The sequence below is a fragment of the Parastagonospora nodorum genome (genome assembly GCF_000146915.1).
Source record: "Parastagonospora nodorum SN15 chromosome Unknown scaffold_3, whole genome shotgun sequence".
Classification (NCBI taxonomy): Eukaryota; Fungi; Ascomycota; class Dothideomycetes; order Pleosporales; family Phaeosphaeriaceae; genus Parastagonospora; species Parastagonospora nodorum.
In genome coordinates, this window is record NW_001884551.1 from 367,765 (window position 1) to 385,107 (window position 17,343).

The window sequence follows — 17,343 nt, forward strand, 5'->3', positions numbered from 1 at the left end:
CCGCATACGTAATCCGATCCGACCCATGCAAGTCGACGCGCCTTGGATGCATTTGCGGGGAATTGTATACGACGCCCAATAGTGACGACGCGCTATCGTTCGGCGAGACTCTTCTACACCCTCTCCAACAGACGCTAGAATGGAAGGCGGAATTGACACGGAAGAGCAGAGCTCACTGGAGGCGGCGCAGGACACGAGGCAAGTTGCCGACGCGCAGGAAGACGGAGGCGACGAGAACAAGTTCCAGAAGGCGATAGGCGCCTGGAGGAGTAAGAAGACCGGGCGCATCAACCACACATCAGGAAGCTAAACAGTGCGCCAGACATCGACCTCACAACGCTCATTCCACAACTCGACACGGTCGCATCAGACATTGTCGCAAACCAAAGAGACACTCTCACGCAAAGAAAAGACCTCGCGCAGAAGACCAAGGACTTCAGGAAGCTTGACGACGCCAGCAAGCTCAACGAGTTCAAGGCGCTCTTGAAATGTACACATCTCAGATTTCAGTGCAACGCTACGGCTCTGTGCTAACCGGCCATACAGCATACCAGAACTTCATCGACCTTATTTCAAACCAGTCCAAGACGGTCCAGGCTGCCTTCTTCCAAGTCTACTCACCGCTGTCAGAAGCCCCAGACCCATACCCTCTGCTCGAAGCCTCCGTCGACTCCCTCGTCACCGCCGAAGAAACCGTCCCAAAGATTACAGCCGAGAACGAGAGACTCCAGAAGACAGTCGCAAACTTGACCACACAGGTTGACGATTCAGAGAAGAAGCTCGAGGAGGAGAGGACTGCACGTAAAGGCCTCGAAGATACCCGAGACAGCAAGATCAAGGAGGTCGAGCAGTCGTGGTCCGCCGTGCTGAGCGAGAAACAAGACAACTGGGAGTCCAAGGAGAAGAGCCTGGAAGAAAAGGTCGAGAGCCAAGACCGGCTGCTGAAAGAGCTCAAGGCCAGCTATGAGGTGTCGCAAAGGCTTGGCAAGGGAGAGGAGGGTGAAGGCGAAAGCAGGTCAGGAGCCACAGCTGCGGAGCTCGAGATTGTCAGCTCTGAGTTGGAGAGGACGAGTCACCGCCTGGCCGAGATCGAGTCACGCAATGAACAGTTGCGCCTCCAGCTCGCCCAATCAGCGTCCTCACAAGCCCAGCACGTTGCAGTCGAAGACGATCCATCCTACCTACGACTGCGGTCCGAAAACTCCTCGCTTCTACGCAAGCTTGAAAATGCGCGTTTCGAGAAGGACTCTGATCGGACAAAACTCGAGACGGAGACGCGAAGCTTGGAGCGCGAGATCAAGTCACTGAAGAGTGAAAAGGACGCGTTGCGTGAAAAGGTCCAGAAATGGGGTGATTACGAGAACGTGAAGCAGGAGCTCGAAGTGCTGAAGGTATGCGAATTCGAAGATTTGCTATAGATTTTGCTGACAGAACACAGTCAATCGAGTTCGCTACAGGAGACGACGACGACGAAGCTACCGAGCTCGCCCTTTCACAGAACGGCGGCGCTGGCAAAGGCAAGGGCGAGACATTAGAGCAGCTTCTGCTCGCGCGCAACAAGAAGCTCAGCAACGAGCTCACCGTCCTCCGCGTGTCCCACCAAGACCTACAGAGCAGGCTGGAAGCTCTCCAAGAAGAGCTCTCTAGCGCAAACATGGATCTCGAAAAGTCGAGAGCCCTCAACGAAACCCTCGAGGCCGATCTCGAGAAAGTCCAACAAGAGGCCTCAAATGCCTTCGACCCATCAGGCATGTCCGTAGCAGGCACATACGTATCCCGCTACCCCCAAAGCTCCGCGCGCCGCGGCCGCTCCTCACCTACGTCCTCCATCATCTCCGGCTTCGACAACAGCCCCTCCAACACCCTCGCCTCCCTGCGCGCAGGCGAGCCCATGGGTGGTGGCTCCGGCATCCTCCCCATGGTCACCGCGCAACGCGACCGCTTCAAAAAGCGCAATTCCGAACTGGAAGCCGAGCTACAGAAATCACACCAAACCGTCTCCTCTCTGCGCAGCGAAATCGGCGCACTGCAGAAAGATAACCTCGACCTGTATGAGAAGACACGATATGTGAACTCTTACAATCGCACACCGTATTCTGCGAATGCGAATACAAACCCGTCAACTGTCAACATCGCAGCAGACGCGTCGGATCGCTACAAAGCCAGTTACGAATCCAATCTCAGCCCGTTCGCGGCGTTCCGCGGGCGTGAAAGTGCGAGGGCCATGAAGCGCATGCATCTCTTCGAACGCATGGTGTTGCGCGTGACGAAATTCGTGCTCCAAACAAGGATTAGCAGGAACATGTTTGCGGGATACCTCATCGCGCTGCACTTTATCGTCTTCTACATGCTGTTTGGCGAGGGGAGTGGAGGGGGTGCGGTGGTGGCGGGCAATGCGATTGTGGCGGCGGGGACGCCGGGGGGTCCGCTGGATGATCCGACGGTGGGGTTGAAGGATGCTGTATAAGTGGGCAGTTTGGTCCTTTGTCTGTATGATTAGGATAGATGGGTGGACGTGCCGGGCGATTCGAATAGCGTCTGGATTTGAGCGCGTGGATAGTCAGCACTGGGTGCCACGGGCGCGTAGGGAATTTCATGAAGGTGGCGCTTTCTGTGGCGAACACCTTGTTTTTCTGGAAAGATGGTCACATGTGAACATTCGTGATGTGTGTGTGTACGAGATTGATTGTTCGATGGTCGCGTGGGTAGTCTGTATGGGTGAGGGTACGACGAGGGTAGGACCTGTGGCACATGTAGACTCGAGTGTACATCGCACAACATCATCGCATAACGACTTTGCGTCCCTGATTCGTTCCTCTACCTGTGGCTGGCGAATCCCAGCACATATCACGTCACCCCTGTTGGATTAGACTTCCCCGATCGTACCTGCTCGTGCGCCTCATCCTTAGCTACATGCACTCTCAAACTTTTCCCAGCCTGCCATGAGTCCAACGATTTTACCTCTTCCCGCAGCGGCAAGCCAGCCATCCGTCCCAAAAGCATACCTCTTGTAACCACTACCAGCATAGTCCCGCATCCATCGTAAAAGGTCATCTTGGAAAATATTGTGGGCGACAACAATTCCAGCTCTACCTCAAGGTCCAGTCCAGTCCAAGCAAGGCAAGGTTTATCTCAAGTATATGCAAGCGTAACGCTCTCGGCCTCGCTACCATATTCTCGACCTTTTCAAGGTTCGCTGCCGGGTACAACTGGGAAGTGCGATATTGGCCATGCATCGCCAGGACCAGGCACCTTGTCAAGAATCCGTCGTGTGCCTCGAGTCTCGTGCGCTGTTTGTTCAGCTAGGCACGCAGAGCGGAAGGCGAAACAAGTTCTTGGAATCTGCAGCAGGCAGGTGTGGTACACGTTCAGCTCGCTCACAGGTCCGTCGTAGCCGACCTTCTACATACATCTCTTCCAAAAGATCCATCGAACGATTAACAGCAGGCTCCACTTCCCGCCCGGCACCATCTTCAAAACCAGTCGTTCCCAGCCAACCACTCCCTCATACCCCTGTTCAAATCCCGCTCTTCCCTGCTTGACATCCTTCGAGGCGCTTACATTTCCCAGCCACCTTGCCGCCCATTGGCCCATCTCAAAGACAGTAAATTAACCACCTTTTGCACGCAAACTCAAGACGGCTATATTAAGACAAAATTATCTCACAACGCGACCTGCCGCTTGGGGAAAAGGTACATAGGTTTGGCTGAGAAATGTGGGCTGGTAGGTTACGGGCGGCTCTGCGGGACGGGCATTCTGGGTCGAGTGGACGAGCGCTGTCTCTTGTGGTGGACCAATGGGGTGTGTACCTCCGGTCGACAGGTGGGTACTGGTAGCTTGCAGGTGGATGTGGATGTGGATGCGGATGTGTTTCTATTCCCATCGCGAAGGTGTTTGTAAACATCCTCCAAAAAGATTGAACGCGACAGACGGTGTGAGAAGGGCAGCGCAGTGCAGGGCGTAATGAGAGTACGCCTCCTCCTTACATAGTCATCATCATGAACCCTCACCTCACCTCACCTAACACCTCAAGATGACTATTCTCACACTAGCCATCGCCGCGAATAAGAATCGCCCCAAAATAACCCATCCCAGCGGCGTCTCGGTAATCTAGCTCGCCTGCCCAGCGCACCCAATCAGACCCCGGGCATGCTATATTTGGGGCCATTTCCTAGGGCGGGTGGGACAGAGCGTCAAAAGCCATACCAGTGTACGCGCCCAAACGTTCAGTGGGCTTGTAATGTATATAGAATGGCCAGAAGTGCCGCCTCGTTCTTGCATTTCCCACACACAACACATTCACGCATCGACATCCTCTTGAGACAGTTGCTTCTTTCCTTCTGCTTTTAGGGTGTACTCCGTTTCTCTTTTTATTTCGGGGTTTCTTTCTTAACGACACGAAACGGGCTTGCTATTTCGAGACGAATTGGTACAATATATACCACGACGATCACCATCACACGACATACAACATCTTACCTCACCTCACCTCACCTACACGATACCCAACTTCGACAATGATCTTCACAAACACCATCTCCCTTGTCCTGGCCCTTGCGCCCGCGACCTTGTTCGCCGCTCCTACCCAGCCTGCCGACTCAATAGCCAACCTGATTGCGAGGCAAGACCTGCCCAAGCCGGTGATGGATATGTTGGTCAAGACGAACGGGCTGTGCGATTTGTCCAACGTAGCTCTCCCAGTTGGTATGTGCTACTCTTCACTTCTTCGCTGGACCACAGTACTGACCTACTATTAGCGCCTACACCTCTCCCTCCCATCAGCGCCGGAGCAACACTCAAGCACATTGCCATTGGCCGCGGCACACAAAACTACACTTGCGCATCCGACTCCGCAGACGTCGTGCCCATAGCAAACGGCGCGGTAGCCACTCTCTTCAACGCAACGTGCGATGCCACACGCCTCAACGACAACGTCCTCGCGCAGGTCACAACCCTCTCGCTGAACTACGCCGTCCCCAAGGGCAAGGCAGCCGAGCAGCGCACCTCGGGCCACCACTACTTCACGGACAAGAAGGTGCCCATGTTCGACCTGCGAACGCCCGAGACCAACTTCGGCTGGGTGCAAGCCACACCCGACGCCGTCAAGAGCGCCGCGCCCAAGGACTCTTCCCTCGGTCCCAACCAGATGGGCAGCGTCGCATGGCTGAAGCTCAACGCCGTCGAGGGCGACTACAAGGACGTCTACCGCGTACACACTGCCGGCGGCATGGCGCCCAAGAACTGTGCTGGCCAGAAGAGCAGCTTTGAAGTGCAGTACAGTGCACAGTACTGGTTCTACGGATAGTTGTGTCCGGTTGTGTGTCGTTGCATTCTTGTACAGAGCATTGGTCGGCGTTTTTTTTTTGGGGGGGTCGGGGGCTGGCGTCCTTCGACTAATCGGCCTGGTGGCTGAGTAGATAGTTCATCTTCGTGACGAAGGCTGTGATACCTTTATGTGGGCAGCAGTACTCGTAATATTATACCAATTCAAAAGCTTTTTCTGCATATTTTCGTCCACTCAACTAGTGAATCTTCAATCATCTTGCGTTTCTTCTCTTCTACCTCGACGCTGTCGTGGACTGAGCTTCTTCAATTCACCGGCGATGGGTGCAGGTGCTTGCAGAATCTGTTCGTTTTCTTTCGTACGTTTAGGGGTTTTCTTCGGCCAGTCCTTGCAGATGTCGATCCTCGATCGCGGTGCGAAGATCTCAAGTACCACATAGAGGAGATAGTCAATGACAACACAGAGACAGAAGAGCTTGCCGGCCCAGACACCGCATCCGTAGTATCGCTTCAGTCTCTCAACGAACGCGAAGCTGCGGACACCCGCACGACCTCGAGCTGTACCCCATGCGCCAGGAGCACTATCGGCTTGGTAGAACTCGACGTGGCTGATGGCACCACTAATGCCATCGTAGACTCTTTCCGTCCTGTGCGCAACGTCGGTCCAGGAATACATCTGCTTGACCTGGTTGTGGAATAGGTCAGTCCTCACTGCTCCGGCGCGCAGCTTTTGTATTGCACGTCCGGTAGCCTCGACAATCTCGTCTTCTTCGGGCGCCGCAAATTCAGTCATGTGCGTGGGAAGGACTTCCGGGATGCCACCGACCCGTGTGGCCACGACGTAAAGTCCGCAAGAAGCTGCTTCTACTATGACGGTGCCGAAGGCCTCGGTAAGCGATGGGCATAGATAGATGTGCCCTCGCACCATGACGTCTCGAACTTCTTCGTGACGCACAGGGCCGATCATGAGGACTTTATCTTGAAGCACATTTCGCTCAATCATCTGTTCCAGATCGATAGCCTTGGGGCCATTTCTGGCGATTATGAAGCGTACGTTTGGGTGCGCAGCAAGAATGTGAGGTATAGCTGCAACGAGCAAGTCAGTGCCTTTGTTGTAGTAAAGCCGCTGAATGACAATGACTGTGATGATCTCGTCGGGATCCATTGGGCTGTGGCGGACCAGGTGCTCTAGGTTGTTGTGCTTCACCAGCTTCGAGCGAAAGAGGACGGAAGTTCTCGGCAACTACAGCATTGGGTATCACTGACACCATCCGTGGGTCGAGAGACGCGCGAAGGACAGTGTTCTCTTTGCTAGTCTCCATCAGCATGTCTCGTGTCCGCTTTGGTTGAAGTACTGACCAGGTATGGCTCACACAGATGACATGGTCGACATCACTGAGGGTGAACTTGAGAAGCCTGTTGGTGAGGATGCTTCCTGCGTCTGCAAAGCCAAACAGACTATGATCTGTGAAGACTGTCCTCAGCCCCATGGTGCGTGCATGCAGTATAGCCTCATTGCACAAGCTGCTGAGACTAGCATGCCCGTGTACTATTTCGATGCGCTCGCGGATCATAATGTTGCGAAAAATGGGGAAGAACGAGAAGACGGTCGGAAACGTGGTCTCTCGGTAGATGACCAGGAAGGGGACATAGTAGACCTTCAGGCCATTTGTAAGGTACCGTACACCAGTCCGGCCAGCGTAGGCATGAGTGATGACAATCACCTTGTGGCCGCGATCGATGAGTTTCTGAAGCTTGTCAGAGCAGTGAAGAATGGCAGCGCTTGTAGACTTACGCTGGAGAGCTGGTACATGTGACTTTCGACTCCTCCTACTCGGTATAAGAAACATATTTTCTGTTTGGGTGCTTCAACTCATACCAGGCTGGGGGTAGAAATTATCGCTGACCATGCTATGCTGTGTGAGCTAGGTGGGAGATTGGACTGTTGGGGGGTTGCATATGCGTACGCGATATTATAGGGCATGGCTGCTGTATGTGAGGGTGAATACCTCGAGCTTGGTGACAGTGTGTATACATGACAAGTCAATGGCTCATGTGGGATGCGACAGTGTGGTGGGCTGTGGGGTTCACTTTCACGGCAACGCGAAGCCCAAGCGCGTCACGGCTCGGTCGGGCCGTTCCCCGCTCGCGCGACATCCCGCCCCCATTTTTTGGGAAGGCTTGCGAAACTTCGACCAACCTTGCGCACAGACTCGAGCTTGCACGTCAACGACACGCGACCATACCTTCCTGCTAGCGCGGCGGCAGGCTTTTCTCAATTCGTTAAGCCATATCACATTTTTCAAACATCGAAAAGTAGCTGCACAAAACACAGTCGCCGCGCAAGAGCGCATCTGCCAGTCAAATGCCTGCACCGCTGTTCAAACGATGGGCACCACCCACACCCGCAATCAAGCCAGCGAGCAGCCCAGCGAAAGCTGTTACCCCGAAGGCATCCAGCCCTGTCCAGGAACGCAGAGAGTCTCCGGCCCCAGCGCCACAATCGGCGACGCCCAAGCCCGCGAAAAAGCCAAAGAAGCGAAAGAGGGATGCCGAAGTGCAGGATGAGCCGGCTGAAGACAGCTCGAAGAAGCACAAGGCCATATTCAACAAGTTTGAGAAGGTCGCTAAGCTTGCTGAAGCCAAAAGCCAGCGCCAAGAGGAGGAAGACTCGGAAGAGAAGGACGAGCAGCCCGCTGAAGAGCTTCATGATTTGCAGCCTATGCCCCAGCCCGCGCCAGTTCCTGACACTGCATTCGAACCTACCTTCTCCACCCTGCCGCCATGGCTCGCCCAGCCAACCACCGTCGAATCGTCCAGAACCGTCCCATTTGCAGAACTGGGCGTAGACGCGCACTACCTCAAGAAACTAGAATCACAGGGCTTCAAAGACGCTCTTGCTGTTCAGACTGCACTATTACCGATGCTCCATCAGGGGTTCGAGCAGCACTTGGGCGATATATGCGTCTCTGCAAAGACGGGTTCTGGCAAGACCCTTGCATATCTACTGCCTATAATCGAGGCCCTCAAAGACCGCGCCGTACCGACACTATCTGCCATTGTTGTGGTCCCTAGTCGGCAGCTTGTCAACCAGGCTCTGCAGGTTGCTGAAGATCTTTGCGCTGGCACAAAGATCAAGGTGGGCACAGCACTGGGCAATACCGCTTTTCCCCCCGATGCAGAAGCAGCTGGTCAAGTTGAGGGCTCTGTACCCCCTCATGCTGCAGGGGCAAAAGACCTGCATGAGAGGGCATCACAACAGTTCAGAACGGGCTTTGTAGAGAAAGGGGGAATACTGGACGACCTGATGAACATGCCACAGGACCACATCCCTCAGTACGACTCGGGCGTAGACATTCTCATTTGTACGCCGGGGCGACTTGTCGAGCACATCGAGCATACCACGGGCTTCCTGCTCAATTCTGTTCGGTGGCTGGTCATCGACGAAGCAGATCAGTTGCTTAACCAGAACTTCCAGGGCTGGGCGAGCGTGCTGATGGATGCGCTTCATGGCGAGACCCCAGTCGACTTCATGAATGCACAAGAACGCCTTCTCAAGCGCGAGCGTGACGCGAATTCGATGTGGTCTGCGATACTACCAGCGCGGCGACAGCTCACCAAGATTGTCCTAAGCGCAACCATGGAAAAGGATCTGACGAAACTCGGGACCCTGAGGCTGAAGCGGCCAAAACTTGTGGTCGTACAGGATGAGGCTACCGAAGTCCAGCCCCTCGACCACGAGGATAACAACTTCGAACTGCCATCAACACTCGACGAGTTCTCGGTCCATGTCGCGGATGGCTCGAACAAGCCACTTCATCTCCTATATGTGCTACTCAATTATGTCTTCACAGGGATTGAGACGGGCGAAAATAACGAAGACGAAGATTCGGAAACTGGAGTTGCAGAGCATCCGAGCCGGGTCCTAGTATTCACCAAGAGCACAGAAAACGCATCTCGCCTCTCGCATCTGCTTGCAACTCTCGCGCCTGCTTTCAAGAACCATCTGAAGACCATGACGCGTGCACTGACCGCAGAAGCCTCCAGAAAGCTGCTAAAGTCGTTCGGTACCGGCGAAATCAAGATACTCATCGCGTCCGATGCTGCGTCTCGTGGCCTTGATATTCCAGATATCACTCACGTTATCAATTACGACATGCCAACCAGCATCACCAGCTATGTCCATCGAGTGGGGCGAACAGCTCGCGCAGGCAAATCCGGGGGCAAGCATGGACGCTGTTCACCCAAGACCGAGGCAGCGTGGTTTATCAAGCAGATCACGAAGGGGGATTCCGGTAAAGCGGGGGAATAAGAAGGTAAAGCGCATGGAAATGGAAGGAGAGTGCTGTCACGGCGGACGGGAGGAAGAAAGCATATCGGGCAGCGCTCGCAGAACTCGAGGGTGCAGTCAAGGGTGCAGGTAGTGCAGACTAGCGAATGGACTTCGGCGTTGCCGGCGGTATTCTGTGCGGCGCACAGCCAAGGCTGGATAGCTTCACACACACAACAGTTTCGTGGTTCGAGTTTGCAATCCCTAATCAAACATATCAGCTCTATCAGAGCCCTGCGATAGAAGCTCTTATTCGCCTCTGTTATCAATGCTTGAGCTCCCCCTTCACGTCAGCTAAGCTTCGACAAGCCTTCGTCCGACGCTTGGAAATCGTGTTTGTCTTTAAGAGGCAGCTGTGTATGTACAGAGGTGGCATGTGACTGGCTGCAGCTCGAATCGCTTCTTCCTGAGGTTGACAAGGTCCAGGCGACTATTCGGCGGATTTGCCTTCTGATGTGACAAAAGCAGATTAGACACGGGTCGATCCCTTAGCTTGGCGGGCTCCGACACGTCCAGCATCGCACTTTGTCTTTCCCACCTCCCCGAAGCGGCTACAGCGCATCATCGAACCAGCACTATTGACAGGCCCCCAAGCCTGTGGTTTCCAATCTTAATATACCTGTGTTACATGCTCGGTCAATTGGGTAGCAACTTGCGGGTGTGTTGGCGATCTTGCAGTCCTATCAGATACCCCCGCTCTTGATTGCCATGATTGTCGCCAGCCACGAGAGATAGACGGTCGACATGCGCGCATCCGTCTGTGTAAGAGTTGAGAAACGCTCGGCGAGCATGTCTCGCCTCCACGTTTAATTCATGGTACGGACGCCGTCACCTCCGAGACAGGGCGGCTACCCCGTCTTGTCAACCCAAACAGCAAACAATGGAAAACTGGGACTGATCCCGGTTGTGGCTGTAGGATCCGAAGCTTATCACGGTCAAGGAAGAGCAGCCGAGGCTTGGTGCCAGTCCAAGACCAAAGCTTGTGGCCGGTAGCCATTAGCTTATCTCCCTGCACCACCAACCACGATCCCCCGCGCATGATGCCGCCATCTCCACGAGCTATCCTGTTATCTGGTCACCTGGCCAATGGTTACTCGTCGTGCCGTCATTTTCATACATCGTCCCGCGTCGTAGGCATACACAGGGCGGATTTGCGATTGCCAACAGCGCCACTCAGGAGGGAATCGCCACAGTGTGCAATTACACATGGACCAATGTTTTGTCTGTTCTGGAGTACCCTGTACAATTGCCGAAAGTTACGAGTGCCGCCGTTGCGCAGAGCCTGTTTTTAATTGCGGTGGTCCTGGAGCCAGCGTTTAGATGCTCTCCCCAGTACGAGTGTTTGCTCTCCTTCCGCCTTGAGAACGCCTCCGTGGGGCTTTGCCGAACACAGCAGGTCCTGTTTGGAAACGTGCAAACACTCGTGTCCGGAGTCATTGGTACCTGCCAAGATAGGGTAGGGTGCATGAGTGGCCTCTCACTTTGATTGACGGCCGATCTCTGGCGCACGTCTGCACCATGCTGCGGTGAAGGCGACTAAGGGCGTACAGGCCGTGTGCGCATCATTGTAACACTTTCATCTGCTGGCGTGCTCGTGGCAAAGCTTGGTATAAAGCCAAGTCCCTTCGCCATGTCTTGTTTCCTCATCCGCAGCCATCTTCGCTCCTGTGGTCAAACAGCTTCCATCCGCTAATATTTCGCTTCTCCGGTACACTTCGATCATTCGACGACCATCATGCCTTCGTTCACCTACCTCACCGCGGCCCTTGCCCTCACCAGCTCGGTCGTTGCTTCCCCAGTCGAGAAGCGTGATGCTTTCGAAGTAAAGCAGGTTGCGCACGGCCTCCACCGCAAGAATGGTGAGCATAGCCGAATATCTTTTGTAGATACTGAGGCTAACGATATCTTCAGGCCCCGCCCAGATCGCCAAGACCCTCCGCAAATACGGAAAGGCTGTTCCTGCGCACATCCAAGCGGCTGCGGACAACAACGCAGTTGTCCAGGCTGATGCCAACACTGGCAGCGACCCAGCTGTTCCCAGTGACCAGTACGACTCTTCTTACCTGAGCCCCGTGACTGTCGGAACCAGCACTGTCCATCTCGATTTCGACACTGGAAGTGCCGATCTGTAAGTGCACATCCTCTCTAGCAGCGAGCAAGATTGTCAGGCGTTTGGACCATGTGGTCAGAGTCCGTGGCAATAGGCTCCGTGAACGAAACGGGAATGGAATTCGATACTAATGTACTCCAGATGGGTCTTCTCTGATCTTCAGGCCAAGTCCTCGCTCTCTGGCCATGACTACTACAAGACCGATGCCTCCAAGCGCAAGTCGGGCTACACCTGGAAGATCTCTTACGGCGATGGATCTGGTGCAAGTGGCCAGGTCTACACTGACAAGGTCACCGTCGGCCAAGTCACCGCGACGGCACAGGCTGTTGAGGCTGCCACCTCTGTCTCCGCCCAGTTCTCGCAGGATGTTGACACCGATGGTCTTCTTGGTCTCGCCATGAGCTCCATCAACACCGTCAAGCCTCAGCAGCAGACGACCTGGTTCGACACCGTCAAGAGCCAGCTCGCTAAGCCTCTATTCGCCGTGACCCTCAAGTATCACGCTGCCGGTACCTACGACTTCGGCTACATCGACAGCGCAAAGTACACCGGCGCCATCACCTACGTCAACGCCGACGCATCCCAGGGATTCTGGGGCTTCACAGCATCCGGCTACTCGGTCGGTACCGGCGCCACCGTCTCCTCCAGCATCAGCGGCATCCTCGACACTGGCACAACCCTCATGTACGTCCCCGCCGCCACTGCCAAAGCCTACTACGCCAAAGTTTCCGGCGCAAAGCTCGACTCCACCCAGGGCGGCTACGTCTTCCCATGCTCGGCTACCCTGCCCAACTTCAGCATCACCGTCGCCGGCGTCAAGCAGACCGTGCCCGGCAAGTACATCAACTACGCACCCATCACCGACGGCTCCAGCACCTGCTTCGGCGGCATGCAGCCCGACACCGACATCGGCCAGAGCATCTTCGGTGACATCTTCCTCAAGAGCAAGTACATTGTTCACGACATGTCCAACGGCACTCCCAGGCTCGGCTTCGCCCAGCAAGCTGGTGTGTCATCGTAAGGCGCGCCGGCCAACGGAACGGAAGCATAGATAGTAGTGCCGCCGACCGAGGCTAGTCCTCAACCTCTGCGTTGCGTGTTTTCGGATACGCTACGGCTACGCTACGGCAAGCCGATCCTCTTTCATGTATATGTCACCCCCTTGCTAGTAGTACGAGTTTTTGAATCGATACTGTAAATGTTGATTACTCAGTCTTTTCCGGTGGTGTGATGTACATCCGTGACTATCCATGCAGGGTGCCATATTCCCGACGCATGCATGCAGCGAGCCCATGACAAGGACAATGGGAAATTATACCACTACATACCTCACTGTCCCGATTAGTGAGGCGAAAGGCAATGGGATACAGTAAGCCCAGCCCTTGAATGATTCATCACATTTCTTGTTCAGTGCATCATGATTCGCTGCGCACATTTTCTCCGACGGACTATCTTTTTCCCCCTGCGAATGCTACTAGCCAATAGATTAGGTGATACGTGGAGGACTTCTCGACAAGGAGCAGTTTGCGGATGCCACGCGTCTTTTTTCCTTAATTTTTTATTTATTTGCGGGAATAGGCCCTGCAGATACGGGAGGGTCCGGTGTATGTAAGACTTGATATTCGCCTGGAGCTGGGGAGGGACACAAGGGTCACGTTCAGCTGCTAAGTGCCATTGGCCTTGAAGTTGGATATCGGTCTGCCGAATGGCTTGGTGGTCAAGAGGCTTGGTCCTGACTAGTTGCGTGAGGAAGGGAAGTCTACCGGTGAAGCGGGCGGAGAAGAGATAGCAACGTATGTAGCCAGTATGATGACAACAGCAAAAGGATTTTTAATTGACCAATTGCGACTATCGTGCATCATTCCTTTAGCCGAATCAATCCACGAGTGCATAAAGTGAAGCGAAGCCTGTATTGGTCTGCTGCGGAAGAAGGAATCGCAAAAATGCTCCGTCGCTGAGCTGGGGTCTTCGTGGACGGAAACTTTCACCGAGTGGCTGATATACAAGTATTATCGTAGCCTAGAACCATGAGAAAAAGCACGTTATTCGGACCGTGGCGCACGAGCACTATTGCGGATCCGCGAGTGTCACTATCGTTTACCGAAGCTATGCCCCCATACTAGCTTGGAAGTGATGTAGTTCGTCGACGGACGACTTCGCTCGCTCGTGGGTATATCCGCCTGCCGCATGTAGGAGTACGCCAGCTTTTTTTTTTTGCGTTTTCTAGATCGATGGTGGCGCTGTCGAAATGTCATGCAGCATTGGCACGTTGGACACTCTCGTGTTTCGTCTTCGATGACGCACAGGGAGTACTCAATGTAGCCCAATTTGACGCGCAGAAGCATCAACCGATGTTTAGGTATGTATTTCCTGCCGAAGACTTTCAGTAGCTGAGGGAGAACTGAAGTTTGGATTACAGTCAATGCAATGTGGCTGCGGGACGATGGCATCCTTACAGGACCGTTCACCCCTTGCGCGCATGTTTGTATGTCGTCTCCCAGCAGTATTACACGGTGCACGTCCAAGGTAGTTGCGCCAGTCCTTATCGGCCGTTGTGCTCTTTGATAGGGCTAGATGACGCTGTTCCTGGCGTCTGCTTGGTGCTTCTCCTGTCTCGTCTCGACCCATGTCGCGGCTCTCTCAGACAATGAAGTTCCAGTCCTTGTTGCTACTTCGTATTATGAGTCTTACCCAGCGGATTTTACCGTGCTGTCTCACATCGGCGAAGTAACTTGAGCAGAGACCCGCGGCAGTACAGGAAGAGTAGCGAGGGCAGACAGTCAATCGGCGGTCATCGAACTAGTGTGTAGAAAGCGTAGATCATATCAAAAGAGATCGCCGTTCCATGTACAGCTCACAACAAATGTTGTTAGTCGAAGAACGCCTGCAGTTCGCCCCGCAGCAACTGCGAGCATATCGGCAATTTGGGTCCTTGCAGATCAACAATCATGCGCATAGACATGCTACTCTTGCAAATTCTCTCATTCATTGACACCAGCAGCTAATCGAAGATTAGTAAGACATTGTCTCGGTTGCATGAAATGATCGATAATGGAGACGTCAAAGCGAGTGGGTGTAGGAGCCGAATCCTGGGACCAAGGACGCACTGTGCCGCATGCAAGGGAGGACATGGAGCGTGGAAAATTGTGGAGCCACCGAGATTTGGCACAGAAAACCTTATCGATGGGTTTGCGGGGATGTCCCAAGGCGTTCCGACACGCGAGTGGCTGCATATGCGGTCGCTTCTGTCGTACAGGCTATCGCAAAGTGGCTTGCATCCTGCAGTATCCGTTCCTTATGTCCCTTGGAGTTGTCGCCCGAGTCACAGTGTCAAGCGCGCTGACTTTTGTCGAAAGGAGACTGGTGGTCGATACCGGATGAGCGAAGCCAAGTCCTCACTCATTCGATTATTACTAGACCCACATATTAAGGGTTATCCTGCAGTCGCAGTAAATGTAGTTCAGTCCTAGAGAGCCTCCTAGCGCATCTCAAAAGGTCATGCCTATAGCATTAGAACAGCACAAATTGCATGATTGGAAGTGACTGGATGCTCCGTGCTGCAGGGAGGAATGACTGGGTGGCAAGCTGCAGGGAGGAATGACTGGGTGGCAAGCTGCAGGGAGGAATGACTGGGTGGCAAGCTGCAAGGTGTCGGATGTCTTAAATGTGTTGATTCGATATACATGGAGTGGCACCGCTTTCGGTCACCCCGCAAACCATTAGGCGCGCGGCTGTGCGACTATTCGTAGACTGCCAAGCCCTAGCACTGCGACTATGCGGCGCGGCTGGACATCACGCATGTCGTATGCTGACTTTCGCGTCATAGGTTTCTTACTGGCGTGCTGAGAGCGGGCACCTTCGCCGCATTGCCTCATTTCTTCTTCTTGTCCTTGATCTTCTTCTTGTTCTCTGTGCCGCTGCTTGCGCCGCTTCCTGCCGCTTCTCCTTGCATCTGTGCCATCATGTCCTGGAAAATATCATCGGACACCCCGCCACCGGTCAGAGCAGGCGAATGGAGGGGGAGAATTTTGCTCATCTTCCAGCCCTTAGGAATCGCAGGCTCGGGCATCTCCTTTGGCATGGGTACGCCCGCTATTGGGAGCCTAAAGGGTGTTGTCTTTTGCGTTGGGTTCGCTTGGAGGTATTTTGCAATGTGGACGTAGAGATGGTGCTTGTTCTTAATGGTCACATCCATGAGCTTGCCATCCTGCTTTAGCAGAACACGCACCCTTCCTGGGTTCTCCCAATTTTTGGGGTGGGTCTTGTCAGGCTCGAATACTGTACGCAGTCCCAGATTCGCAGCGGCATCGGCCATCTCCCGAGCCAGCGGGTTCTCCACTGCGAGCTCCTGTCCTACTCGACGACCCTCTGCCCTCGTCCGTGCCTTGTCGAAGTATATGGGGTATATGCATTGGTAGTGCTTGGAGCTCTCGCGGTCTGTGGAGGTTTTGATAGAGGGCGACTGTGGCTGCAGCAGGTGTGCGGGCATGGGAGACAGCGCGGGGCCAGAAGCGGGAATATTCCGTGCTTCAATCAGGGAGTTGAATTCTTCAACATCCATCTCTGACGGATCTGAGTCACTCTCGCTAACTTCTTCTATGCGTGGGTTCATGGCGCTTGTCGGGTGGGACACGCGTGTCCTGTCCAATGCTGTGCGGGTATTAGACGCCAGACGTTTATTGATAGAGCTCCAGGCTGACTCCGGCACAGCTCTGACGTTCGATTCAGTCGCGCGGATAACGAGGGTGGTGCTGCAAAGAGTCGTTTTTAGTGTGTAGAAGGCGGCAGGCGGGGCCCTGAGGTTGCAAACTGAGGTTATTGGGTAGCGCGTGCACGGGACAAGACCGGCCCGAGGGGCCCTAGCACATCGGCTTTGTGGAGCGACCTAGGCCCGCGTGCATCTTGCCCTTCACCCCAACTGCCCCGAGGTGTCTTACCATGGGTACCCCGTGTCTGCGCTACAGCTGAATCGAGTTGTCGGATGCGACTGGCCATCGTTTGCATGGATCTTGCAACCCAAGCGTCTGCTGGGTCAGGCACTTCCTATCCCTTGCCCACTTCCCCCATTTCGGCGTCGACGACAGCTCGTATTGCCCTGATCATCCGACAGGCGCCACCGCATTGTCTTTGACGACTTCTGAACGGCCTGATATCTGCCTCTATCAAGGCTTGACGGCGCAGCTTTGCAGGTCTAGGGCTTTGCCTCACTCCTTCTACTGCCCCACTTCACGAGGCTCTTATCCGTCTCCTGCAGCTGGTCTTTTTGAGTCTGCCATAGGTTGGCTATCATTCGCTAGTCGACACTGCCGCATATTTTTTTCACTTCTGTCGGTGAGGGCACCGCCCTATTTTCGGTTGCACTTGAAGCTGCATCCATGGCGTCCAGTGCGATCACAGCTGGTCTCACCACTCGCAACAGAAGGATTGTTGCGTCAGCCTTGGGCCCCTGTTATCGGGAGCGATACAACTTGGTCCTAACCATTCAGAGGCAGCTCCGGTGCAATAGTCGGTGAAGCACTAACAACAGACCGTTGGCGCTGAGATTGAGGGCAGTGTCGTAGGCCACATAGGTATGGCCACACAGGATCTGATACACAGAAACCAGTTTTCGCACGAGCTA

At 54.3% G+C, this 17,343-nt stretch overlaps 7 protein-coding genes across 7 annotated transcripts; 4 read left to right on the top strand and 3 right to left on the bottom strand.

Annotated features, from left to right (window-relative positions):
- Positions 1 to 139: 139 nt before the first annotated feature.
- On the top strand, positions 140 to 2,467 carry SNOG_02013 (hypothetical protein; the record flags this gene model as incomplete). Its single annotated transcript, XM_001792579.1, has 4 exons — positions 140 to 269; positions 323 to 490; positions 547 to 1,391; positions 1,439 to 2,467. 4 exons carry the CDS (start codon positions 140 to 142, stop codon positions 2,465 to 2,467), a joined length of 2,172 nt encoding a protein of 723 aa, XP_001792631.1.
- Positions 2,468 to 2,496: 29 nt separating this feature from the next.
- On the bottom strand, positions 2,497 to 3,054 carry SNOG_02014 (hypothetical protein; the record flags this gene model as incomplete). Its single annotated transcript, XM_001792580.1, has 3 exons — positions 2,497 to 2,742; positions 2,887 to 2,909; positions 3,006 to 3,054. 3 exons carry the CDS (start codon positions 3,052 to 3,054, stop codon positions 2,497 to 2,499), a joined length of 318 nt encoding a protein of 105 aa, XP_001792632.1.
- A 1,463-nt stretch (positions 3,055 to 4,517) lies between these two features.
- SNOG_02015 (hypothetical protein) lies at positions 4,518 to 5,505 on the top strand (the record flags this gene model as incomplete). The annotated part of the gene is made up of 2 exons (XM_001792581.1): positions 4,518 to 4,704; positions 4,758 to 5,505. The coding sequence occupies 2 exons, from the start codon at positions 4,518 to 4,520 to the stop codon at positions 5,303 to 5,305; spliced, it is 735 nt and encodes a 244-aa protein (XP_001792633.1). The 3' UTR covers positions 5,306 to 5,505.
- On the bottom strand, positions 5,488 to 7,193 carry SNOG_02016 (hypothetical protein; the record flags this gene model as incomplete). Its single annotated transcript, XM_001792582.1, has 4 exons — positions 5,488 to 5,579; positions 5,647 to 6,526; positions 6,657 to 7,087; positions 7,163 to 7,193. The coding sequence occupies 4 exons, from the start codon at positions 7,191 to 7,193 to the stop codon at positions 5,488 to 5,490; spliced, it is 1,434 nt and encodes a 477-aa protein (XP_001792634.1).
- A 455-nt stretch (positions 7,194 to 7,648) lies between these two features.
- Positions 7,649 to 9,595, top strand: SNOG_02017 (hypothetical protein; the record flags this gene model as incomplete). Its single annotated transcript, XM_001792583.1, has 1 exon — positions 7,649 to 9,595. The coding sequence occupies one exon, from the start codon at positions 7,649 to 7,651 to the stop codon at positions 9,593 to 9,595; it is 1,947 nt and encodes a 648-aa protein (XP_001792635.1).
- A 1,690-nt stretch (positions 9,596 to 11,285) lies between these two features.
- SNOG_02018 (hypothetical protein) lies at positions 11,286 to 12,744 on the top strand (the record flags this gene model as incomplete). The annotated part of the gene is made up of 3 exons (XM_001792584.1): positions 11,286 to 11,472; positions 11,525 to 11,741; positions 11,865 to 12,744. Exons 1-3 carry the CDS (start codon positions 11,349 to 11,351, stop codon positions 12,742 to 12,744), a joined length of 1,221 nt encoding a protein of 406 aa, XP_001792636.1. The 5' UTR covers positions 11,286 to 11,348.
- Positions 12,745 to 15,379: 2,635 nt separating this feature from the next.
- On the bottom strand, positions 15,380 to 16,459 carry SNOG_02019 (hypothetical protein). The gene has a single exon (XM_001792585.1). It carries the CDS (start codon positions 16,333 to 16,335, stop codon positions 15,595 to 15,597), a length of 741 nt encoding a protein of 246 aa, XP_001792637.1. The 5' UTR covers positions 16,336 to 16,459; the 3' UTR covers positions 15,380 to 15,594.
- Positions 16,460 to 17,343: the final 884 nt, after the last annotated feature.

Coding starts and splice junctions, on each gene's coding strand:
- SNOG_02019 (XM_001792585.1), bottom strand. CDS start 16,335: ATGAACCCACGCATAGAAGAAGTTAGCGAGAGTGACTCAGATCCGTCA.